We start from the raw sequence: 27,466 nt of genomic DNA, 5'->3' as shown, positions 1-27,466 counted from the left end.
TCTCTTCTCTTCTCTTCTCTTCTCTTCTCTTCTCTTCTCTTCTCTTCTCTTCTCTTCTCTTCTCTTCTCTTCTCTTCTCTTCTCTTCTCTTCTCTTCTCTTCCACAAGTTACACAAACAGAAATCAGCTGACTTAGACACAGACGTCAGATAACAAAGCAATACTTTCATTTAAGACTGAATGCTGTTGCGTGATATATTGACCAATATTTAGCTTCTGCTGTCACAAACAGAACCAGTATCATATTTTGTCTGTTCAGTCTATTCAATGTCATTTGATACTAATAGAAATATTTCACCAAATAGGGTAACATTTATGACATTTTTCCTTCCCTAAAAAGGAATGACATTCTGGCAATGAGTAACTGGAGTTGCCACATTCATTTGTAATGCTTAATAAAAGAAGAAGTCCTGTTAAAATATCGGCAGGACTTGCTGCTCTTGGAAAATTAATCCAACCGCTTTTTAAAAAATCCCTAATGTTCTTCATTTTTAATTGCTGCATCCATGATAAAGTAAGCTGTTTTGGAGTCTCAGAAAAGGAGTTACACAAGTTTAACAAAAGTTGCAGTTATCATAGCATAAAATAAGCGAATAAGAGAATCTGAGGCTCATGGTAGTTGATACAGTATAACCAGCCATTTATATTTGCCAGGTGGATGTGAAATGCCTGCGTCAGAGACTGCTCTCTGTGTCTGTCTTTGAGTGTGTGCTATCCTTGACTGACGTGGACAATGTTTGCTTAACCTCTTCTGCGCTGCACTACCACGGCCTTGTCAATTTAAGTGTGTGTGTGTGTGTGTGTTTAAGAGAGAGAGTGCAAGAGGGAGAGTCAAGCAATGGCAGCTTTTATTTTTCATGTTCCCAGCGGTATTTTTTTCTAAACAAACCTACTGGGCAGAAGAGTGAGACATAGAAAGGGGTCTGAATTAACACAAATGAGGCAAATTCTCTCAGTATACGGTTGTGTGCATCTAAACACCCAAAGAGAAAACATGCATTTTAGAGACCAGATTTTTCAGGCTTTGTATTTAGCAGGATTATTAATTTCACTTGGCAAATAATCCCACTCCGCCACCCCCTTCAACTTGCAATATTATTGCAGAGGGGAGATGTGTGTTTATGTGTGTGTATGGTCTCATGCTTTTGCTTCATCCAAAAGATAAGGCTGTGATTTATGTAACAGCTAAGCCCTTTCATATTGTGTACGTTGTACCTTACAAGAGCATGATGAGCAGGCTAGATTAATATTTATTTAGCACAGGCAAATCAAGGATTAAGCAGTCATCATTTTAGCACTAATCCATGTCTCTGGTGAGATGCAGAGACAAAGAGAGGCAGATTACTAAACACATAGCGCCGCAAAACCACAATTAGTTGGTGACTTGCTTTCCTCATCTGTGCAGAAAGAAAGAGATGGCCAGTAGATGTGGAGGCATGTGCTCAAGTTATATGTTGCTTAATCATACCTTGCTCTTCTCCTGCCTATTGTTGCCACTGTTTGTCTGCCCTCCTGTAGTTTTAACCTCTCATCTTCACACCAAAAGAATCCTTCATTGAAATTAGCAATGGTTTGTCTGATTCACTCATCTGACGTAAATGTGTCTCATGATCTTTCCACTGTCCGAATACACACACACACACACACACACACAGTCTAACACACATGCATGCGCAATGAATACTTCTTTCTTAGCTCCAACCACGTGGGAGAGGGACACTTTGCTTATACTGTGTGAGTCTGTGGGTATGTGTGTGTTACGAGTTACTTGGGAGTCTGTAAATAAAATTACATTCTTTACTAATTGAGTTAAACTGCTGCACTGGAGATGTGGCAAAAAGATGAAAGCTCCCTGTGTATGTTTTGTATTTGTATGTTGTGGCTCCATGTGTATGTGAGTGTGAATTTGTATGGTGGTAATCTAGTTAGCTCTTAGCACTCTCAGGTGGTAACAAAGAGGCATAATGTTTGTTAGTTTTTCCTCAAGCTTCAGCATATGCAAAGTGTCAAACGTAGCCTTGCAAAACAAAAAAAAAAGACAGCTGGACTTAGAATAGAAAGGAGAGCGTGCATTGTCTGTAGGGGGGAACCCCAAACTTAGAGAGCAACAACAAGCAACAGCAAACACCCAAAAACAGAGCATTAGAGAGCTGTTGTATGGTAGTGGTGGTGGTTGTTGCGGGGGACGATTTGGGAGGGACGTGGGAAGTCCAAACCAGATGTGAGGGTGATTGAGAGAAAATAAAGAGAGATAAATAAAAAGAATGAACAGACGAGTCGTGCTGTGATAGAGAAAGACAGGAGAAGCACAGAGAGAGAGAATGCCATCCTCAGTTCCCCTTTGCCCTCCTTCCTCTCTCTCACCCAGCCACTGAATGTTAATGTGTTTCTGCCTCACCCCCCGTTCCCTCCCCATGGACACTAGCGTATTGTTTGTGGCAGTGCTTCTATTCTTTCAAACTTAATTACCTTCTTGCCTTTTGTGGCGTCAGGGGCTGGAAGTTTTGCTCCGTGGCAGTGGAGGTCGTCACACATTCTTTGGCGGTGCATTCCCTTAATCTGGGGGGTGGAGGTGGAGGGGAGAGTATTTTTTTTTTGAGGGGGGGTTAAGTGAAGGAGCAAAGGGAAGAAGGGAAGAGTCCAGAAAGGGGAGCCTCTAACAGCATGCACCTTTAAGGTGGTTATAGTACCCCCCGTGCACATGTACGTACGCGTGCACGGTCATAATAGCCGGGGCATAGGCTGCCCTTTGTTTGTGCGGTTCATTTCCAATCAACCCTAATTAACTAGAGAGTGTTTCCAGATTGCCGGCAAAAGAAAAATCCCCACTTTTTTCACTCCCTTCGGTCTTTGCTGTTTTGAGTTTGAGGAAGGGGAGGAAAAAAAGTGCAGGCATTAGCTATGTAGATTGGCTTTGCCTTTGATGCTGGAAAAATCTTTAGCAAGGGCAGTAAGTGGTGACGGCGACCCAGCAGTGTCTGACTGTTTATTTTCATGTTTCAGTTTGAGTTTAGTTTGAAATATTGCCTCTTCAAAGGCGTGTGACTTGCGCATATATTTAGACTGGACTGTGTAAGCCTGAAGTCCATTTGTAAAAATGTTAAATCCAGTCAAAGTTGTCTTTAATCCATTAGACTTTGTCTCTATGAAGCTGTAGAACCAGCAAATTAATGCTGACACTAAGGATGTACATCCAAAGTATTATAATGAAAAAACTTTACTGGGAGAAAATTGAACTTAACCAAAGTTAATAGGAAACCCTCTGTTGTGGGATTGTTACCTCTAAGCAGTGACTGAATGATGTTGGGGGTTGGTGTAATCTGATCTTTAATCAGATTTTGGGATCCATCCGACAAACACACCCTGATGATTCCAAATTTTCCCTGACCTCATAAAGTTTGTTTGGATATATTTTTGTTTTTGACATCTCTCTTTTCACATGTTGTTGGCTATTTGTGATGCGACCCAGATGTATTTTTTTCTCTAACAATGAAATATCAGGTACGGACCTGAGGCCAGTGGTGTAATGTTACCTGAGCAACCAGTGAGGCCAATTTACTTGTCATCAACCTGAGGGGTAAAACCTGCATACCTGCTCTAGGAAAAGAAAAAGCCACTTCCGTCCTCTACATTTCTCCTCATTATTCTCTCTCTCCCTTTCTGTATACCTTTATCTCAATTTTTTGCCCCCCTTTACACTCAAAGATCATTGCTTGTGTAGGCGTAATTCTGATTTTGATTTGCTAAAAGGCATTTTTGCGGAGTAGGTAATTTGTCGAACAAGATTCCTGTGCTAAATGGAGTGGTGCTTGCTTAAGGTGTCTGGGCCGCGCCTTGCAATAATGATAAGGTGTCTTTTGCTAATGAAGGCCTTTACTCACAAGGGAGACATAAGGAAGAGGACAGGCGGACAGAAAAGGGTGTGGGGGGCATTGAGGAGATCTACTGCATCTACCCTCTAATATTACACCTCCAGGCAACAAACAAGGGCAGCATGAAAAACCTTTGTGAGGTTAAGAAGTAAAGAAGACAAAAAACACTTGGTCACGCAAAAGCCCTCCCCCACTCATCCTTTTGCAATTTTCTCCCTCTCTCCTTTCTTTTAAGACTTTAAACAGAGAGCATTAGGCCATCTTCAGTGATTGTGTGCATGTGTGTGTTTGTGCACGCATGCCTCAGCGCTCTTTGATAGCAGCCGAAGCTCCTCTCGCATTGTGAGGTAGGAGATAATTCCCCTCCTCCTTCATCCACTTCGTTTTTCATCCCTCCGTTTCTGCATGGTAACAAATAAACAGGTCTAATTAGACTAGAGTAGGCCTATTCATGGAGCTGACAGTGGGAGATGGATGCACAGGCTTTCACAGCGCCCTTCGCCTTTGTCTTTGGCTAACGCTTGGTGACATTTTGATAGAAGATTTGGTGTTAGACTGAGGGGCCACATGCAGAGAGAGGGATGACCTTCTAGGAGACCTCAAGAAATGGACACATAGCCATAGTCTCACGCTGCCTTCTGACTTTGTTGTTTGACTTTACTAGCTCACAGGGGTCAACTTAAAGATTTAGTCTGGATTTAATATTGCCAGTTATTAGCTGTTTTCACATATGCCGTCAAACAGTTTGATGAGTGGAGGGAAAATAACAATTTCTGAACTTCCCATCCGAAAGCACAGGTCTGTCTTAATACCACTGTTTACAGATGTTATAAATATTCACCACAGTATTAACTTCACTGTCTGCCCTTGCATTAAAATGTCAGACAGTAAGTAATAAGGAATTTGAACCTAACGGATCTCCATGTAAACAAAGACGGCACTGTGGCGACGCCGCAATTACAGGTTTGGCATTTAACAGGCAGCAACTCTGGCTAATGTGTGAGAGTCTGACAGAAAGACAAAAGCAGGAGGAGACCTGACATCACCAGGAGCTCCTCAGGTCTGCACTCTGGACATGTTATACTTAACATTTCAGTGACACTGTTCTGTCTTAACAAGCATGAAAAAAACACATCTGTACCCTTTTTTTTTTAATGTTCCATACAGTATTTCTATTTGCCGGTGATGATAATAATGATTACTTTCTGACTTTACAGAGTTACAGCATCCAATCTCCTGGAATTGTATTTAAAAACTGGACTTAAAGGGAAAGAAAAAAAAGAAAAACAGTGGAGAAATCCCCTGCTTTAGACCGCTTCACTGTCTCTCAGGGAGCTACTGAAAAGCAGATGGAGGGACACAGGAGAGAGTAGAGCGGAGGGGGGGTGAAAAACAATAGGCCAAGGAGTCTCTTAGCCTCTCTCTCCCATCAGGACTAGCGGTGTCCAATGCAGGCATTCCTGGGCTATTATTTGCCTCTCACTGGATCTGATCTGCCAGTTTAATTACCTTAGCCTATGTGTGTGTTTGTGTGTGGGTGTCTGTGTGCATGCGTGTGAAAGCAAGGGGACATGCTTAATTAAAAAACAGAGGTAGGAGCGACTCAGGCCATCTCTTTTGTTCTTCTGTTAATAAAAGAAGGGAACTGTTTCTGCAGTGGAGAAAAACCTGAGCTTCATTGTTAGTTTCTCTCTCTCTCCATGTATGTGTCCGTCTAACTCTCCCTATCACGCTCTCTCTCTCTCTCTCGCTCTCTCGCGCACATGAAAGTAGTCTGGTTGGTTAGCAAAGTGAAGGAAGCCAGTGGGGGAGTGAGAGAGAAAGGTTTCTTAGCTAGCAGTAACATGATCTGCCTTAAAAGACGCAGCAGTGGGCACTACTGCTGTGAGAGGTGCAAAGCTTAGGGAATAGAGTTAAAAGGAAAGCAAGTTTCCTTATTTATGCTAAAGACAAAAAGTTGGGTAATCAACTTTAAAACTGATTACCAATATTTGGGTTTTATATAATCACATAGTTCTTTTGTCAGTGTTCTGTTTGTGGTTATACTGACAGAATTAATGGGTTCAACTGGAAAGGCTTAAATCTTGCCAGACATAACAAAATAATGTAGTGGATGACGTTAAGTTATTGTTGGAACACAGCCCACATGTAAACAGCTGCTAACCTGTTAGCATCAGGGGTGATATGTCAGTGCCAAGTGCTTAACACATTGGCTTATCCATAAGACATAATTCCATGCTTAAAGTGTTAGGAGATGCATAATTCATAAACCACAGTGTTTTATGTCCAAGCTACAATTCAAAGGGGTTGCTCCCCAATGAAATAAGCAGTGAAATGACACCACTGACAAGTAGTAAATCCTGTCGTATGTGTCGCATTAGCTCTCAAACCCCACTGCTTCTGAACAGCTTTACCCTCAATCACATTTTACACAAGCCTCTGTAAGAAGGACATTGGTGGAAAAAAATAAACAATTTATATGTTTTACTAGAGGAACAGCCAAGGCCCAGTGTTGTACTGGTGTTAGGTGAGCTGGAATGAGCTGTAAAAGTCTTTATTTTATTCAAGTTCATCCTATTGCCAACTGCTGTATCTTAGGCCAAGTCCTTGTCTTTTAAATTGAGACATACTAAATGTGTGCTAATACTGTACAGTGGTAGAATAACCCATAACCCATATCTGTCCTGTTGCAACTCCTTTCTTCTTAAGAATGCAAAGCTAATTGCTATCTCCAGGATCTGTGCTTCTGGTTACAAATCACTTGGGGGGGAAAATGATAACACGTAATGCTTTTTCTGTACCTCCTTGTTGTTGCATTAGGATGATACTGATCCTATGTGCATTGTCTACTGCATATATTTTACAGACATTGTAACACTGCAAGGCTGCAAGGGCAATGTGATTAAAAACTACATATTTGATAGTTAAGAAAAATAAATGTAAACAATATTTTTTTTCACAACAGACTACCTTACTGGGTAAATAGCTTTACTCAGGAGATGTTTCTGTCATATTTATATCACACATTCACCTGTATTTCATCTTATTATGTTGAACTGATAAGCACTAAAATTCATTATGTGCTCCTTGTGAATTTGTCTTTAATCTTAGGAATAGAGAGACAGAAACTGAGTGAGACACAGAGAGAGAAAACATAATTTCTCTCTTTTAATCTATTACTATTCCCCATGGAATCATCTCTGGGATATGTCAGATTAGACCTGATTATAGCGCGTGCACACACATGCACCTACAAACATACTCGCACACATGTTTGATTTCATTCCTCACGGTTTTACTGTCCCTCCTACTGGCTTTGTTTAGCCCTGGATTGTTGCGGATTAATCCTCTAATTGCTTTGTAGCTTTGTTGTGAGGGAGAGGGAGTGTAGAAAAAGAGAAGCGAGAATTAAGCAGCAGGTGGATTGGGTTAAAGGTTAACATGGCTCTTTAAAGCTTTCTTTTAATGCCAACTCATTTACACGCAAGCATCTGAAAGGCGCTGGTACAGTATCAAGTGAAAAGACACTGGCATGCACAAGTAGTTTTCATTTGTTGCATTAAATTCGGCAAGAAAGAAGTTTCTTTCAAGTAGCATTCATATCTGAGTTTTTAGCTTTTAGTCTGGGTTTCTTTCTCTCTTATGACTTTGGTTTAGTTGCACTTCTTATTTTGTTTAGGTAGTGAAAAATTATGCCTGCAATTAAAAAAAGAAATACTGTAAAGGATTACTGTAGTGCATGCTTTTGGCTGTGTTGTATATTATGCACATGTGTGTGCCTGTGCATTTGTGCCTTGTTGTGAAAATCCAAGAGACTGAAGTAGTAACGGGTTGAGAGATGGGCAGCCACCCAGGGTTGATAACATCTCACTGGTATTCCAAACATTATTCCGCATGAAAGTTCATTCTTTCTTCTTTTCTCCCACTCTCTTTTCTAAGTATATTTCTTCACACTTTTGTTCCTATATGAAAAGATATTTAAAGCAGAATACAGACTTAATTTTCCTGATTTCACAGGAATTATGGTACCTGTCCTTAAGGTTCTTACTTTCTTAGCCCACACAGAGCCATATTGGCATTTATTTAGTTATAGTCTTGTTATCAGTTTTTACAATACACAGAAAATGAATAAAACTCCACTTCAATCATTTTTTTCATATAAAAGTTTCTGTATGTTTTTGTACAGTATATGCATTTTTTAACAGAGCAGTGTTAGCTCTATGAATATATCCACATCTACCTTGTACCAGCATGGAAACATTAGCATTTACAGGACACAAAATCAAAACTGCTTCCAGTTTTGCACTTTTATATGTCATTCAGTCTCGTTACTTAACACGGGTTGTTCCTGTAAACATCCGTGCTGCCAGCTGCCATAGCACTGCTTCATTCATACACACCCCATTTTCCCTGTTTGCAAGCTGTGGTCCCTAGAGTCAGTGCAAGACAAAACTTTTGTTCAAGGATGTTTTGTTTCTGTGGCTCTGACAGGCAGTCTTGTCAGTTAAATGACGAAGATGCAAACAGCAGTCAATGTTGGATTTCTCTTTTCTTTTTTTCAAACATTGTGTTGGCACTAGCTATTCAGTGCTTATTTTAATGATGAGCAACACAGGTATATATATTTGTTATTTTGTTGCTTTAAAGCTGCAGCTCAAGTAGTGCATAGAACCAATAGAATATTTGCTGCATTCATTGATCTCCTAATTCATCAATCCAGAAAGTATTTAAGACATTGCAAAATTACAAGAGGTGATTTGTAATGTGAATTCCTGCAGGAAAATCATTTGACCTTTGGCACACTGTCAATTCAGTATTGAGGTAGCTAGAAAAAAAATCAGACAGTATGCCATAGACTGGATTAAAATCCCTGATCAGTGAGGGCATTATTGAAATAACTTACCTCATTGACAGAAACAGTCCTGTCTTGGTGAGATCTGCAGTTATTGCTGATGGGGTAAGAATAAGGTGAAATGCTGCTTCTACGCAACACTGTTTTCTAACCATCCTTTGTCTTTTCTTTATTTTTGTCTTTCTATTTTTTAGGTCCCTGTTAGGCTGGATGAGATGAGATCCCCATGTAGTGGTCGTCATGGCAACTTGTGACTCTCCCCCTATGGTGTCGTCACGGCAGCAGGAACATGGTGGCCAGAGGCTGGACACTGCTGCTGAGGACAACTCCGTCGTCGCTATGGAGACCAGTGTCACCAACACCAACAGCAACAACCACATGTCACCTGTCGCCATTGGAGAGCCGGATAATGGCCTTGGAGAGCCTGTTGTGAACCTTCGGAGGTCCACTACTACCCCCACCACTGTCAGTGCAACCACTGACTCTGTAACTGAACAGAGTCGGAGAGAAAGCTTTACTACTGGTAACAAAGGGAGTGTTACCGGAACTTTACCAGGAGTAGGAGGAGGAGCAGCTTTGGGTTCAGACTGTTCTGCCCCTGCCACATCTCCTGTGGCACCGGCAAAGGAGATCCCCTGCAACGAATGTTCTAGCTCCTTCTCCAGTTTACAAAAATACATGGAGCACCACTGCCCCAACGCCCGCTTGCCTACCACTGGAGGTCACGAGGAGGGTGAGGAGGTTGAAGGGGTGGAAGGAGAGGAGAGTGAAGATGATGGAGAGCGGGAGGGGGGTGTTGCAGAAGTGGGGGAGATGAACAGCGAAATAGAGATGGAAGAGGAGAGCGATGTGGAGAACCTGTGTGGCGAGATCATCTACCAGCCCGATGGCTCTGCCTTCATCCTGGAGGACTCCAAAGAGCAGCGTGGCAACCAGGGGGGGCTCTCTAATGCTCTCCAATTCAGGGGCCTGCTGTCCCCCCAGTCCTTCCCCAATGCCCAGGCCAGCAGTGGCCAGAGTGGCCTGGGCCCAGGGGGGGAGCGGTTGGAGCAGCCCGCTGCACCCATGTCCTTCTACCCCCAGATCATCAACACCTTCCACATCGCCTCATCCCTGGGGACTAAATCCCTGGCGGCCGACCACCCCTCCTTCCCAAATACCTCAGCTGGAGGGCTGGCGGGCGCTGGTCCCGTGTTGCACAGTTTTCGTGTCTATGACCTCCGCCACAAGAATGACAAAGACTATCTGACGGCGGATGGTGCAGCCAAAAACTCCTGTGTGTCCAAAGATGTCCCCAACAATGTGGACTTATCCAAGTTTGAGGGCTGCGTAGCCGATGGGCGGCGGAAGCCTGTGCTGATGTGTTTCCTTTGCAAGCTGTCATTTGGCTTCAGCCGTTCCTTCGTGACACATGCTGTCCACGACCACCGTATGACCCTGAATGAGCAGGAGCAGAAGCTGCTGAGCAACAAACATGTCTCAGCCATCATCCAGGGCATCGGCAAGGACAAAGAACCTCTTATAAGCTTTCTGGAACCAAAAAAACTCCCCAACTCTGTGCTACCCCACTTTCCCACACCTGCCAACTTCCTAGGGCCAGACACGGGGCTCCGCAGCTTGTGGAATGCTTTCCACAGTAGTGGGGAGAATGCCGATTCCCTTCAAGCAGGTTTTGCCTTCCTGAAGGGCAGTGCCAGCAGCTCCTCCAATGACCAAACCCCCAGAACCCAAACCATGCCAAAGGCTGAGACCAACCCAAACCTCGGGGGAGGGGCTGGTGCCCACAGGACCCCCAGTGGGAGTTCTGCTGCTGATGCCACTGGTGGCAACCTGGAAGGCAGGAACTCTGATAGTGACTGCAAGGGCCACATTAGGGACACATGCACTTTGCAACCCAATGGGCCGGACCTGAGCCAGTACCCGCCCATCAAGCGGGAGCCCGGTGCAGTGGGAGGAGAAAGTCCAGAACAGGATGACGATACCTACTCCAGTGGTGGTGGAGTAGAAATGGAGGCGGATGAGGAGGAGGAGCAGGCCATGACGATGGTAATGACAGGTCAGCGGGCCAACAGCACCAGTAGCAAAGATTTCCCTCTCTTAAACCAAAGTATTTCCCCCCTGTCCAACAGTGTGCTTAAGTTTAACAGTGACAGTAAAGGCCCTGCATCCACCTCCTCTTCCTCCCTGCCTGTATGTGAGAAGATTGAGATGGAGAAGAGCCGTCTGTCCACTGCCATGGCAGCTGCCAGAGAACGGGAGAGCAGCAATGACTCAAACAGTGAAGCCCTGGCAGGACGGGATGGGTCATCGCCATCCTCCCATCCCCTTGATATGATTTTGTTGCGGAGAGAAGATGAGAGTCCTGGGCCTTTGCATCAACACACAGGAAATCCCAGTACGCCAGGGACCCCAGGTACACCTGGTACACCTGGTCCAGGTGAAGGTTCTCCAGGTAGTGGGGTGGAATGCCCCAAATGTGACACAGTCTTGGGATCTTCACGGTCTCTGGGAGGGCATATGACAATGATGCATTCACGTAACTCCTGCAAGACACTGAAGTGTCCCAAGTGTAACTGGCATTACAAGTACCAGCAGACACTGGACGCCCACATGAAGGAGAAACATCCAGAGTCTGGTGGATCATGTGTCTACTGCCGCACAGGACAACCTCATCCTCGTTTAGCCAGAGGCGAAAGTTATACCTGTGGATACAAGCCTTTCCGCTGTGAGGTCTGTCTATTTCGATTGTCTTCCAGCCTTTTTTTCACTTTCTACAATAAAACAATTAATACAGTGTCATGACGTTTTGTAATCTGGGTTTTATTTTTAATCTTAGCAGAATTACACAAAATATTTTTTTTACATGCTTCAATATGAAGACAACTCAAGAAAATGTATGCCACATTAATTAATGTGGTCTTTTCAGTGAAAGTGATGTTCTTATAACTTTATTATCCTGTGTGTGAAGCCCAGGAATCGGACTACTTAGGGAAAAAATAAGTTAACTATTTTTCTTTCTCTTTTTTGATTCAGCAACAATTTTATCACAGTATTAAATGTTTTGGTGTCTAGTCTATGAAAATAAGAATTTTTATGCTAAATAATTTGCCAGTACTTTTTACATTATTATATAATTTTTATCTTTTAGGTATGCAACTATTCAACAACCACCAAAGGCAACCTTAGCATCCACATGCAGTCGGATAAACATCTGAACAACGTACAAACACTCCAGAACGGTGGAAGTGAGGCCCAGTATAACCACAACCATGCTAACCCTGTGCCCAGTGCCAGCCTTGGTGGAGGCTGTGGTGCCCCCTCACCATCCAAGCCCAAACAAAAACCCACTTGGCGCTGTGAGGTAATGAAACAAACAGAGCATCTTTGTACAGCTGTGGTAGCTACATACCAATTTGCTTCTTGCACTGTGCATACAATGGGACATTTATTTTCCTCTGCTTCACTATGTCTATTATCTTTCTTTGCCACATCATCTGACCTCTTGTCATTACGAAACACAATTTCTTGTGAACTCTGGGCTCATCTCCAAGAATTATATGAACTTTTAGAACACACTATCACATTACTTGGCATTACCTGTTCTTTGGTTCAGGTAAATTTTTTTCACCCTGAATAACTGTAATTTTCTCCCCTTTCCTTCACAGGTGTGTGACTATGAAACCAACGTGGCTCGTAACTTGCGAATCCATATGACCAGCGAGAAACACATGCACAACATGATGCTGCTACAGCAGAACATGAAACAGATCCAGCACAGCCTTCATCTGGGCCTAGCCCCAGCAGAGGCAGAGCTTTACCAGTACTACTTGGCTCAAAATATGGGTCTAGCAGGTGTTAAACTCGAGAATCCAGCCAGCAGCAGTGGCCCAGATGCCCCAATGATGATTAACCCGTTCCAGCTAGATCCTGCAACTGCGGCTGCTCTTGGATCTGGTCTAGGTAAGGGATGCTGGAAATCACATTAAACTGGGATGAACACTTCCTTCAAGTTTTAAAACTCAGTATGAATATGGAAAGGATTTCTGCATGGGGTGTGACAGATTACTTACCGTCTTCTGTTTTTTTAAAAATATATTTACCCACAAGCCTGTTATTCATTTTTTCTTCTCATCTTTCATTTGGTCAGTTTTATCGGTTGTATCGCATATATCTGATGCCATAAGGATATTGTTTTTATCTCTATGCCTTTTCTTTGTCGCTTTCCATTTTTCTCCCTGCCATCTCACCTTCTCCCTTTTCTGCTCCAATCCTTTTTACCTTGCCCCCCTTGGCTCACCCTCTTTCTTTTTCACTCTTATCTATGCTCTCATATTGTCCCTCTGTCATTGTCTCCTTTCTTTGACCCCTCTCACTGATTAAAAAATGATTATGAGACGCCACAAGAGAATTATTCTTAATCTTTCATTTGTAATTTTCTTAAGTCAGCTTAATCCCCCCCCCCATATGCACACCCCACTTTCCCTTGTCCTGGAGAGAGTGCACACACATATGTGCACACATGCACACACATACACACTCGCACACAGCAGGAAGCAGATTCCCGTAGGAGTGAGAGAGATTTAACAATGACCCTGCAGTGTTACACACCCACTCCCTCCTCTAGTGTGGAGGTCACAGCCCAGCCAGCAGATGTACTCTTAGTGAATTACACTGATAACACATAGCTCCCCATAGTGAGCACAGCTGTACATACGTTTAGATGGTTTGAGCAGAATATTTATATATTCAAATATCACTTGCACACATAACATGAGCATAGAATCTATTGGTAGAAAAATTATTTGCAGCCATATTCAAGATAATCACACATACACATTTGTGCATGAGCACATTTAATCATTGGCTAATTGAGGAATTATACACCATGTTGAAATATCAGAAAAAAAAGACTTGATGAGCTTTGGTATCATGCTTAGACAGACAAAATGGAGATCAAATGAAAGAGTTAATTACATTCATATGAATGAAAGATCTGTTTTTTTGTCCTAGGGTGGGTGGGCAGAAGAAAGAAAACCTGTGTAATACATTGATCAGCTTTTCAGATCTGTGTGTGAATGTGAGAAAAGCTTAGAACCCTAAAACCGTTGTCCCGCCATCAATGAGAGCAGTAATTAAAGCTACCTGATGAGCAAGTTAGCAAGTTGAAAAGGATGATTGTAATTGATCCTGATTCAATCCTATTAGGGTTTTTTATAGACAAGACTTTGTAAGGAGCCCTAGTCCTCAGTGAGGCTTTATTTTATCAAATCCTTTTGTGTGAGAGGCCTGCATAGAGGACTCACTTCTCTCTCCACACTTAATTTCATTTAATAGAAAGAACCTTTTTATTTCTCATTTTCCTTTACCCTCCCCTATGCGTACCAGCGTCTTTATTTTTACCAGTGCTTAGTCTTTTTGTCATACCTCTTTGTTTTTATGTACCATTCTTCCTGCTGTGCATACTACCTGCCTTCTATTTGACATGTTTTCCTACAGTGCTTCTAAGTGCGTAACCATTATGAATGCCAGACACTTTTTGGTCTGTCTTTTTGCTGTCTAACATTCATTCTCACTTACTTATTTCCGTAGTGAACAGTGACCTATCAGCGGAATTACGTCTTGCCAGTGGTCAACTGATGGCAGATGACCTGTCCCTGGTGTCCTCGGGTGGAATGGGGGGCATGTCCTCATCAGACCCCTCTCTCTCCTCTTTGTCGCCACCCATCAGTGACCCCTCGCTGCGCCTCTACCAGTGTGCTGTGTGCAACTGTTACTCCACAGACAGCCTGGAGGCTCTCAATGCCCACGTCAATGCAGAGCGTTCTTTGCCTGAGGAGGAGTGGCGCTGCGTGGTGGGAGACGTCTACCAGTGCAAGCTCTGCAGCTACAACACGCAGCTTAAGGCCAACTTTCAACTGCACTGCAAGACAGACAAGCACATGCAGAAGCACCAGCTGGTGGCCCACATCAAGGAGGGAGGCAAGGCCAACCAGTGGAGATTAAAGTGTGTGGCCATTGGCAACCCTGTGCACCTCAAGTGCAATGCCTGTGACTACTATAGCAACAGCGTGGATAAACTGAGGCTACACGCTACCAACCAGAGGCATGAGGCTGCCATCCGCCTGTACAAGGTAAAAATACTGTTTTGCAGTGATTCTTTTGTCTCATCTTTTCCTCCCAAAAAACATCTCAGCAGCTTACAAGGAGAAAATACAAGTCTCAAAAATGTGAAATTAAATGATAAATTAATTTGAATTTGTATTGCAGGAAACTCATTGTTTTGTGTAATATAGTAGAAAATGGTCTTACAGTATCATAACATACTTACTGGGGTAAAACTGAGGAAAGTAGTGGTCAGAACAGAACAGGCATTTGTGTTTTTGTTTAAAAACATGTCCCAGTCTCTGCACTGTACCCACACATGGATGCAGATTTCCCATGAGAAAAGACAGACGAAGATAGAAAAGGTCACTGATAGAGTACACAGGGTGATTTTCATGAGATATGGGTACTTTTTCTGCCTGCGACAGGCTAGCACTGGGCTGTTACTGTTAATTATATATACTGTTGGCAGAGGTACATCCTTTAACCGAAGAATTTGTTTTCCCAATAGAAGTATTTAGACCAGATATTTAACTGAATTTTGCACTGAACAGTGACACATGGTGTAAGAAAAGTAGAGAACAACAAAACTGAACTATTGTTCTTCATCAGTCTGAGTATTGGACATATATGCCAGTCTAATACGGTAAAGATTTTTAATAATTAAATACACAATTTGCCTATTGCAAAACATTTTCTATTCTATTTTATTCTATTCTATTCTATTTTCTCTTTATCCAGAATTGTGACTGCCTGTTAAAAATAATTAATTCAAAGGATGACCTGCATAGATTACCAGTGTCATGAATGGTTAAAGGGTTATTATACTAGTACCCATCAAAGTAATAGTCTAACACAGGAGTCACTTACTTAACTAATTAAACCTTTCACACCTTTCCCAAATAAATGTTTTCTCCACGTTTCAACATGACCAAAATTTGGCATCTCTTTCCTCTCCAATATTTTTTCAAGTGATTTAGTTTGTCAGACGTCTCCTTCAGTTTAATGGATGCTGTTACATTTCTTAGGCCTTGACCTACAGGACAGGATCAAGTGCATTACATTAATGAGGATTTTACTACAGTACGCAACATTTGGCAGTGGGAGGTGTTTGTGTATGTGTGTGAATGTTGTGTTTAAAAATACACACAATAGTAGTAAACAAGTAGGACAAATAAAGTTTTTATTCTAAATGGATAAACATGTATTAATGTATTAAACTTTAGACATCTGAAGTAAAACATTTTGTCACAACTATTTATAATAAAATAATTTTCTGCATGATACAAAAAAAATTTAAAACTCTAATTCTTTATACAGAATAATCAGACAAGATAAAATAACATTGATTCAGATTGATTGGATCCGCACATTTCATTTATGAAAGGAATCTTAGTCTACTGAGTTTTTTTTTTTTTTTTTTTTAAATATAATTTTGGCACATTATAATGTGTTATAATGACAGTTACAGAACTCCAATGCAGATATCTGTGACTGATTCCTACTTGCAGTTCCAAGACTTGAGTGGATTAAGCACCCTGGCATTCCCAGGGTTATTTAAAACAGTTGTAGTGGACTTAAACAGGATGTCTTTATTGACACAGAATTGGCGGGGAGACTGCCAAAGGCTAAAGGGATAAGATGGAGATGTCTGTCCCTGAATTTACTAATTACAGTAAATTATTGTAAATAAATACATTTTTAAGAAAAGTGCTGCCTTCACATTACCTGAAGGATCGGCCTGATTAGTTCACACTAATCAGGATTTTGATACAAGGCAATAGCAGGATACCTATGCATTGAAATCCATTAAATCATGCATTGAAGCTATGTGTATTAGCTGTGGTTAAAGGCAAAAGTCCAGACTGCACAGTTTGAAGTACCTATTGAAACAAAGGGGGTTGTTGTGAAGCTTGTTATTTTTATTTTGCTTCCCAGGAAAAGTTCAGTAAAGCAGGGGATTATCATTTTAGGTAGACATTAACACCAGTTTGGCCAAGGCAAGTGGGGGTCATCCCAGTGCCCCCTCTGTGCACCCACAGACCCCTGTACCTTATGTACCCACCCACCTAACCCACTGTGTTCAACAAATGTGTTCCACAGATGACGCTTTTAATGCCTCTGGCAGAAATCCCACTATTTTACCCTTGGACATGTGGTAGTAAAGCAGAGCGAGCTGGAGAGAAAGCGTAGAGCAGCAGAGCAAGAGCAGGGGAAAAAATCATTTCTTTATTTGACCAGAAAAACACCTCTCCTTTTATGTATTGGCAGAGGTGAAAAGCACATGGGGATGGAGGTAGCTTGGCCGGGTGCATAAAAGATCCGAGTGTTGACGACTTCACCATCTGGTTTTTTGGAAACACAGAATATCTTTATGGCATGGGAAACCATTTGAAGATACAAACAAAAAGCATATTCAGGAGATTTTATGGCTGCTTTGTAGCAGCAATGGAGTACTTCTGAGGGGAATTGAGAGTTTGAAAGTGTTTTTTTTTCCAGACTTTGAAACAGCAAGAGGGAAATGGCATTAACAGCACATGGACATCAAGTCATCTGGTGTCCAGGGCACAGCAGGTGGCACAGGAAGTCATAGGCCTTATATGGAATAAAGGGAAGTCAACACCTCATTGCTTGTTGGAGGTGAAATCTAGGTTTAATGTTTTTTGTTTTTTTTTTAAAGGGAAAACTACAGCAGAGAGATTATTTGAATTGAAAACTGTGTACAGAAGTTCAGTGGTATTATCACAGCTGTCAAATGTAAATCTTTATCCCCCAGAAATCTTGTAAATGACAAAATGTAAGATGTTTTAATATAGCAGCTAGCTAGCAGCCTGTGAGGTAAGCTCAGCATTAAATGGTGTTGTAGCATGGCGTGTCCATAACTGGCCTGGCTTGTGTTTGGCTTAGCATTCAATATGATGATGTATGGCTTCATTATGATTTTTAACAACAAACACCAGCCTTAATTCACGTGGAGACAGGAGTAAATCTGTCAGTGCCATTCACAAAGGCTGCAGAGCTAAGTTGGGGGTTTAGTTTGTAGTGTGCGTGTGTGTTTATGTGTTAGAGTCCCGACAGAACTTTGAGGTTAAGAACTGGGCTTTGCTTGCCCCTGGGTCATTAGGAGTTGAGAATGTTCATGGTCAATATGGCATGGTCAAGGACCACACACACTCTGTCTCATAGGCCACGGCACCTGTTTCTCAGATGGCTGTTCGAATAAATCTTAAACTGTCCTCAGCCTTCACCACCCCACCCCTGTCTGTCTGTCCAGCTTTCCATCATAATTCAAGCGGAAATGAACGTCCAGGGTCCACTGCACATTATTTCATGATTTTTTCCCCGTCCCGTCTGTTCCATCACAATCTCATTTGAGCTAAAAATCAGAAAACGAGGTTGAGGAAGTGAGCGGTTATTTAGCAAGAACAAAAATTTAAAAACAGAAACACAGTATGTCACTTTCTGTCCTTCACCATTTTCTGACAGAATCCTTCTGTCCTCCTGTCTTTCCACAATTCTTTGTTTTGTCTGTGACTCTCTTTCTCATTTTCTCTCTTTCTGTCCCTCCCCTGGGGAGCAGCAGATAGGCCATCTCATTACCCATGATCCTCTTGGCAACACCATGGTCGGGAAACGAGGGGTGGGGCAAATTAAATGGAGGAGGGGGGTTGATGTCAGGAGAGGGAGATAGAAGGAAAAGAAGAAGAGGACAGAGAGGAGACTAGATTGTACATGTATCAAAGGTAGACTTTTCTTTTTCATCTTCGCCTTTTATTTGTTTTTTTTCCTTTAGTTGTTTTTTTTTCATCAACCAAACATTATTTCTTCTTTCAGTTCGCCAACTCTGTCCCTCTTCTTTACATTTTATTCTCCTCCATCTCTCTCCGATGGAGATGGTAGCGCTTATGCATCTGTGATATTAAGTCTACCGCTGTGCCTTGGCTATTAGCAAGGGTCAACCCTGCCCACTCTCATTTGAAAATCAAATAGCCCTATATATATGCAGCCCAAATTATTGGACTGTCATTTGGACTTGTGTGATGGGGAAATGGACAGGAGATTGACTTCCATAGATTTGCATAAAAAGCCATTGTGCTGGTCCCCAGAATAGAAAAGCGACTGGATCTATTTCAAATGCATGGCACCATTTATGACACACACAGGCAGACACACACACTTACACTCAAATAAATGTATATGTGCATTTAAAGGAAAGGCATTACATAAATTGAGAGAGACATACTTTCATGTACAGTCACACTCACAGTAACACAACTACAGTCTCTTTATAATGTTACCATTTTCCACTTTAGCCTATGTCCGCTTGTTCCAGACACAGACTCTTGATCACTGAGTCCTTGTCTCATACTTGCAGACAGACTTAAAGAGTTGCTACTCTCTTCAAAAGGAATGTTCACAGACACTTCACACTAGATGCTACTTGACTGCAAGATATAGATTTTCATGTTCTGTCATGGAGACGGATGATGCAGCCTGCCGCCGTGAGTTCAATGCTGTAAACCTGAGGAGAGGAATGAATTCATCTTGGTGTTTTTGCCAAAAAGGTTGTCTGTCTGTCTCTCTTGTCATTTTTTTTTACCTCTACAAGTTGCTCTTTTGCTCTCTCTCTCTCTCTCTTCCTTCCTCTGTCTATCCCTTTTTCTCTTTCGGCGAGGCAAAGAGACGCCGGTTAGTAGATTATTCAAATCGTCTCGTCTTTCACCTGCGTGGAGATTACAATGGAAATCTTTCAGAGGTCCGGGGGTGGTGAAGTGGGGGATGGAGGGTGGCGGCTAATTAAAGCATAAAAGCAGGTGTGTGCTTGCGTGCGTATTTGTGTGTGTACACCGCTGAGTTTTTGTTTGGCAGAGAGGTTTGAATGGACAGGCTTCCTCATTTTCCCTCTTTTTCTTAATAATCCTCATAGATATTAATAAGAGTTTCACCCAGTCTCTGACCAACGCCTTAACCAGATGGCTGGCACAGCATCTCTGTGTGTGTGTGTGCGCGCGTGCGTGTGTGTGTGTGTGTGTGCATTTTTGTGTGAAATGTCCAGCTTTGGCCCTGCCCCTGATTGACACTCATGTAGTGTTTAATTACCCTAGCCTGGTCCCCCTCCCCACCTCTTTACTTCTCAACTCTCTAGTAAATTAGTTCAGGTCAGCAGACAGTACAAGGGTAGTGTTTTTTTCCCCTTTAGCAAGGTGTGTTTTTGTATTCAAGAGAGACAGACAGAACTGGCGCTGGCTATCTCGTATTAATATCCGAAGTGATCCTCTTCATAGTAACCCCCACCCCTCTCTGGGCTATGGGTCATTTGGGCCTGGCCACACCGTTTGTCCATGTGCAGGGGACTGTAAAGCAGATCAGGACTGACAGGTATGGGAAAGATAGCAGAAAGGGGGTTTAGAATATGCGTAGGGGGGTCAGTGTCTTCCCGGCTACCAGAAGGAAGGGAACGTCGTTGGGATGTGGGAACAAAAGACCTAGCAGGAGTTTGTCTTTTCTTCCCTTGGCTCATCTGAACCCTCCCACCCTCTCTATATTTATTTCCAACACCGACCCAAATATACACCTCCTTCCTCCTCCTCCTTACACCGCCCCCCATACAGCCTCACACATATACACAGTGGTCTTCCTCCTCCTTCTTTAATCCATCCATGACTCCTCCCTATCCTTTCTATTCTGTTTGGTCTTGACCATCCTGTTGGAACAAAGACGAAAGTATTTTAAAAACAAAAATATAGCAAGTAAAGTCATAAACAGAAGTATGAAGTAAGAATCAGAGTGGGCCGTGACCTAAAATGTGATCGCCAGGCACATTGCCTTCACTTTTGATGGCTTGATTTGATCAGAGCAGCTTCACACAGATCACATGGCTTTAAGATCAGATAGATATTTTTGGTTATGTTCAATTAGTTTACTGTTGAAACCACCTGACATTAAATTTATGCCTAATTCATATCAAAGTTGACATTAATAATACAATTATTAATAGGGACTGTGGTATTTGTTGGTGCACTTTTCTTGAAATGACCTGAAGTGTTACATCAGCTTTAGAATGGTATTTAGATAGCACAATTGCGCCTTTCCAGTCTCATGAAGCCATCAGGATATTGATATGGACAAAGTTGAACTGAAATACTTCTCAACGCCCTTCCAAATCAATAATCAATCGATTGGAGGTAATTGTGCCTCCCTTGGAATGGTCCCAAGTCTCTCTCTCTTTCCCTCACACTCTCTCTGTCATTATCAGCATGTGGCCTAGTATTCGGCATTTCAGCATTCCAGCTGTAATTGATTTTAACCATTAGGTGCTCAGTGAATAGATAAGTAGTGGGAGATATTCGATTATACGCTGAAAGAGAGAGACGGGGATGAAAAGAGAGAGGGGAGAAGGATTGAGGGATGTTGTGGGCAAGCTGGAGAAAGAGGAACTGACCTGTCCTGCTGTCTATCCGCCTCTACCACTGGCCTTCCATCCTTGCAGCAGCACAATACTGCTGACCTCCTGTGAGTTCAAGCAGCTTAGTTTCTGCGAGGTAATCCCTAATGCTTTGAAATAGACCTGATAGAAAGCCCACTTACTTGTTCGGGATTAATGTGAGTTGGGATGGGGGTGGGGGATCGTGAGTTTTCTGCACATTTAGTTAAATTAACCCATTGGAATTATCATATTTCAGTCTAATTGCTGTTACTTGCGATGTGATATGGGGTTGAGCCCCCTCTAAAAGTATCATCCACAGCAGACGGATGGGAGACCTGACCTCAACACTGATGTGTATTCTCTGACATGCATTAATACACCATCGTGCTCTATTGTTTATGTTTAGATGAACTATGCTGGTGGTCAGAGTACTTTTATTCTTTTCATTGCTTGCCCATCCCCTGCAGTGGCCATTTTGATTGTGGGTGCAGCTGAGGGTGGTATTGCTTTCCCACTGTTTTCTGAAGATATAAGTCTGATTTTTTTCACTCTGTCCTTTCTCCTCTTTTCCTCATTCTGGCAGGAGTGTAGGTTAGGACGAGGGGTAGGGGCGGATAGGGGGGTGGTGGGGTAACAAAGGCAAACATTTGAGTAATCTTCAAAGAGCCCATTGGTATGTTGAGTGGACGCTGGTATGCGGACTGTGGCTGAGGCTTTTTCAGGGGAAAACAATATCCTTCCTTTAGACTACCGAGGCCTGGGCAAACACTATCAGCCAGGCGACTCTGCCCGGTGCTGCCACCACTATCAGCTTACCCACCTCCTCTAGTTCATGCAAAAAAATGACAGGTCTTCTGTGTTGCCAGAACAGCACAGAGCTCCTCATTATGGGCTTAGTTATAGGCAGAACATCGCAGGTTATTACCTCCACCAAGGAGGTTATTTTTTCACCAACGTCTGCTTGTTGGTTTGTTTGACTGTCAGCAGGGTTATGTGAAAACAACTTCACCAATTTCCATGAAACTTGGTGACACTGTAGGGCAGATCCCAATGAAAAACCCATTACATTTCTGGGCAGATTGTTACTTTTTTGCATCACAAGATAGTCTGTTTGTTTGAATTACATAAATCTGGGGCCTTGGCGGTGGTATGTACTCTCGTAAGTGCCCTCATAGATCGTCTGAGTTTGTGTGACGTGTCAGAAAGTGTTGCAGAAATTGTTATCTTGGTGTATGTGCTAGGAGACTCACAGTCCTTATTTAAATGTTTGTCTTTTGATAAAAACAGGGTAACACAGACAAAAAGAGAAGCACACACTAAAACCGCTTCACTTCTCTAAAGAAGTAGGGAAGGATCAAGTGTGCCATCTTGTAGGTCAACTGCAAGGCATTTGATTTCCTGTGGTCATATGCAAAACAGTACAGCTGAAGTGGTGCTTTTCATTGTGCCTTCATTGTACTTGCCTTTGCAGAGGTAATGCTCCAACGTGTTATTGTGTAACACACAACAAACTACATTGGCACATTGTTTCCATGGAACCAGGCAAGATCAAGTATATTTCAACACATCAAGTATATTGAAATTTAGGAATCCAATTTTTTTTTAATAGGAATTGGATGTTGCATCAAGAACATTGCAGTAGAAGGGGACAATAAAGTAACTTTTAGTACAAGTTTACGTTTAATAGTTTATTATTAAGGAGAGGTAAAGATAAAGCAGGTTTTCATATGAAAAAGTGCCAGGACAGTATCCTCATTTTGATAAACACCACTCTTAAAAAAGAAGCAGTCAGTCTGCCATTTTGTGACAGTTTCAAAATGAACTCCCTTTGTCCAGTAATCACCAGCCATTTTCTCACGAGGATCCACCCCAGGGATAATTTCTCCCATTTCTCTGTCATTAGCAGGGCCTGGTATTAAGCTTGTGTTTTGTTCCCTGTACCTTTTGTTTTGTGCTAAGTGAAACCATGCGACAGGGTAGGGGCTAACTGGAAAACAATACTCCCCTTCACAGGCTCAGGAATGTGTAATTAGTGATTTGAACCCGACTACGCTCGTCTAGATTCTTCCCTATCATTCTCTCTCTCTTTCCGTCTCTTGTTCTTTTGTTCTCTCTGTCATAGTTTTTCAGTCTCTTCGCCTCTCAATCTATCGGTTAGTTTCTCTCACTGTACGTCTCTGTCATTCCTTTTGTCTAACTCTCACTAATAGACATTTTTCAGCAAGTTTTCATTACTAACAGAGCAAAGAAAAACAAACTTGGCAAAAATCTCTGCTCCTCTCTGCACCAAAATTATTTTCCGTTCGCTTCCCTTTCAGTTTTAGTTAAATATAACAACATCAGTGTAGTACAATTCTCTTTGATGGTACGAGCCGATGAGCTGAAGCCCCAGATTTTCAGCCCCTTTATTTTTGTTTTTCTCCCTGTCTTTCATAGATCCTGTCAATTAGGCCTTGCCTTGATTTCCCAAAAGCCTCTTTGCATGTTGGGAAAAATGGAAAATGATAAACCCTACCCAAAAGCATGTTAGCATTTCTGCAATATCCCTCCCCTTGTACAGCATTGGAAAAAGATAATCCCACAAGCATGTTAGCATTTCAGTGATCTCGATCTCAGCATTTTATGATGTCTGTCCCATTGTGAGTCGATGGAAAAGATAATCCCAGTGAGCAAGATAGTTTAGGGAAATGGGGAGGTCTGGTCAGTCTCACCTGGCGGCAATGGAGACAAGCGGGGGCTTTTAGACCCTAATGGGCTAAGGTCAGGATGGCTAATAGGGAGTAAGTGGCAGAGCCATGCTGTCTAAATCTAATGCTAATGTAAATACTCATCCATTTTCATGGGGTATAGAGGTGGGCTGGCTTTCAAGACACCTAACACACAAGCACCAATGAGTAAGCTTTATTCTGTCTCTGAGAGTCTGTTATTCCCAAATGCAGGGTCAGGACGGTATTAAATATGTGGTGACGGTACTTACAGATGGAAAGAAGAGATTGATACAAAGCAGAAGAATTGGATCATGCTGTAAACCAGCAGGGTCATTTTCCCCCCGTTTCCTTGCTCTGATGTAAATAAATTGTGTATGTATGTGGGTACAAGAGAGTGTTGGAGCGAGGGAGAGAGAGAGAGACAGAAGTGATTTTTCCAAGAGAGAGGCCAGAGGTCAGGAAGCTGTGAACTTCAGATTGACCTTTGCCCCATACGTCAGACGCAATTACGTCATTCCTACAAGTGTGTGTGACCATGTGTAGGAGTCACAAAAACGGAATTCAGGACTCTTTACTGGATTTAAGAGTTGTATTATATTTTAGGCTTTCACAAAGCTCTGTCACTGTTGCTTTCTTGGTTTTTTTTCTCCTGACAAATGTCAAAGAGTAAGAAAAAAAAAATTGTGTCGAAGATGGTCAGAGAAAGTTGTAGATGGAGGGAAGAAAAAGGAGACAGCACAGGAGAGGAAAAGTGCGGCAGAAAGCTTTTATGAAAGACTCATTGTAATAATACATTTATTTGGCTTGGCAGACATTATACGATGGATGCTTATTATTATTGGGTGACCTAAACTAAGCTCACCCACAGGCCTTGCACCTCATGGACAGGCCCCAGAGCTGTGATCACATGTGAAAGCCAGCAGGCAGAGCCGAGAGAAACAGGAGAGCCAATTTAGCTTTAGGAAGTATTTTTCTTTGCATTTGTGAAATTGAGAGCCAGAAGAAAGAGAAAAAGAAATGAAGGTCGGCGAGGCTGGGGAGGTGGGGAGTGGGGCTCATGGATTGTTTTGTCTTTCCAGCATCTTTAGATCACATGCAGTGGCCTTGTAGGAGTGTGTGAGGTTGAGAGAAGCAGGAGATGTGCATTATGTGTGTGTATATTTGTGCATAAGCAATGTGCATTCAGCAGTTTTTCTGTCTTATTTGCATATTTGTTTTTGTGTGTGCACAGCACTGAATTTGTCTCCCTCTACACTATATTAGCTATTTATATGGAGAAGCGAGGTGGCACATACCTGGGCCTTCAGCATCTCTGTTTCAGCAGTGCAGTCTGCCCGCAGATCCATTGGCAGTGATCTTGCGTTACATCTATGTCTTGGGGGCTGAGCAGCGGTTAGCAGTAACATGTGTTAGGGAGGTGGTAGCACTGATGGAATTCTACACTTGGCAGCCTTCCAGGCAGTGCTGGTATGTGTTTAAAATACTTTCAAGGAACAAAACATGCTTTTGTTGTTTTCTGGGCCAAGTGGGACTGTTTTTGTCTCCGATGGCCCTCGGGGGCCCGGGGGATAACACCGGAAGCTGGTGACATTCCAAAAAGAAGGTATACCTAACAACAAGCTCCCTCCTTTCCTAAAAAAACACTGATGAAAGAAGATAAAGAGGAGTATGCGAGGTGCACATTTGTATGCATGCATATACTCTCAGTGGACACAAACAGAAACGTACTGATTCTTTACATATAAAACATGAATACACACGCTCTGACAGACACACTGGTTATTAAGACATAGCTGCAGAGTTGAAGGCTTCTTATTTTCAGTATGTGTTCATTAGCACCCTGGTTTTACACTTAATGACAGGAAAGAGCCATGTTTGTACTGAATACCCTAATTTGTCATTTGGTTTATGGAGGAAAACACAGCCCCGCTGGTTTGCATTGCTTTCGAAATATTTTTGTCACGTAACCAGAGTACACACACAATCACAAGCAAAGACAAAACGAAATACGCAACTGAGATTATCGACAGACACAAAAACACACTTGTGAGGTAAAATAAAAAATGTGCGGCTGAAATTACTGATGCATGAACACTCCAAATACACTTCCATATAAAGCCAGAAGAAAGGAACATGAAGTGTTGAAATTATACCTACACCTACCCACCCACCCCCTACACACACACACACACACACACACACACACACCCACGCACACCCACGCACACACTTCCATGTACATGAGCAAGCACAGAGAGATAAAAGAAGTTGAGATCAGACGTCTTTTGCATTGCTTTATTAAGAATTCAGTTAATGAGGCAGCTTTGTCACCACAGATAGAACAAATGAATATGAGACAGCACTGCCGCTATTCTCCACACAAACTCAGGGAGGGGAGGTGTGTGCTTGTGTTTATGTGTGAGTGAGAAAGGTGTTTTGTAAACATCTAATTCTGCATAATGAATGCAGTCCTCTGTCATCCTCACCTCCACACACACACATACACACATACACACACAGCATTAGCAAACCACTACACTAGAGAGCCTCCCTAACCTGTCAAACTGACTCTCCTCCCCTCTCCTTATACAAGCCCCTGTGAGTATGTGCATGTGTGTATAGACGTGGCTGATAATGTTATGTTTTTGACAGGTAAACAGGAAGTCCCGGGTGTGATAATTTGCATTCTGTGTGTAGGGAGGGGGGTGTGCACCTCCTCTTCCTCAGAGAGGTGTCTTTGCCATGTTAAGGTCCATGCAGGGACTGCTGTTTAGCTGTTTTTGATTGGCCCACTGGGAGTGTTAGCCTATTGGTTGTTTGCCAAACACTAATCCCCAACAATTAACCACCGGGCACTCTGGAGAGGTGCCATATTGACAGGATGGGCTGCTTTGCCACTCTACAGCCACACACAAGCACAGACACTCATAAGACACCACATTTACACATACAATTCAGCAGCAGCATAAATTATATACACATTTCAAGCAGACGCACACGGGTGCAAACGCAGAACCAGGAACAGTGTGTTTGTGTGTTTGAATATGCATTACACAGCCCACGCCTGGCAGGAGTCAAAGTGCTCCTTTAAAAGTTCATAAATCATGGATGTTCTGGCCTGTGATCACCAGACCGCCTGCATTTCAGGCCTGCAGAGTGCCAGAGAGCGACTGACAGCCCTCTAGTTTAGGTCTTAAACAAACCCTCTGGAATGTGCTGATGGGGAGAGAATTAATATTAGGCCTAAACCTATCTGGCAGCCCAGCTCAACCCCAAGTATATCATTCAGCTACTCTCAACTGAAGCCTTATATCCTAAAAAACAAATAAAGTATAAGTTAGGAAATTAAAGGATGTGAAGCAGTTTTGGCCTGTATTCTATTCTGCCCTATGAATATAAAAATATTAGTTTCTAACCAGAACAAGTACCTTGACAGCAATATTGTTACAAGCAACTCTAAACCAGGGGTGAAACCAGCCTGTTCTGATAAGATTTTTAAGTCTCA

The 27,466-nt window shown here is 42.5% G+C and overlaps 1 protein-coding gene across 1 annotated transcript in view; it reads left to right on the top strand.

Moving 5' to 3' along the window:
- The window catches only part of zfhx4 (zinc finger homeobox 4), a 79,313-nt gene that overhangs the window by 11,238 nt on the left and 40,609 nt on the right, over positions 1-27,466 (top strand). Inside the window, 4 exon segments of the mRNA XM_030123451.1 lie at positions 8,919-11,454; positions 11,873-12,085; positions 12,390-12,684; positions 14,314-14,855. Of these exon segments, the coding sequence (XP_029979311.1) occupies positions 8,965-11,454; positions 11,873-12,085; positions 12,390-12,684; positions 14,314-14,855 (3,540 nt within the window). The 5' untranslated portion in view covers positions 8,919-8,964.

Source organism: Sphaeramia orbicularis, chromosome 20 (assembly GCF_902148855.1).
Source record: "Sphaeramia orbicularis chromosome 20, fSphaOr1.1, whole genome shotgun sequence".
NCBI classification, from domain to species: domain Eukaryota; kingdom Metazoa; phylum Chordata; class Actinopteri; order Kurtiformes; family Apogonidae; genus Sphaeramia; species Sphaeramia orbicularis.
Note: the sequence above shows the minus strand (reverse complement) of the source record. Positions and strands in the feature narration are given on the sequence as shown.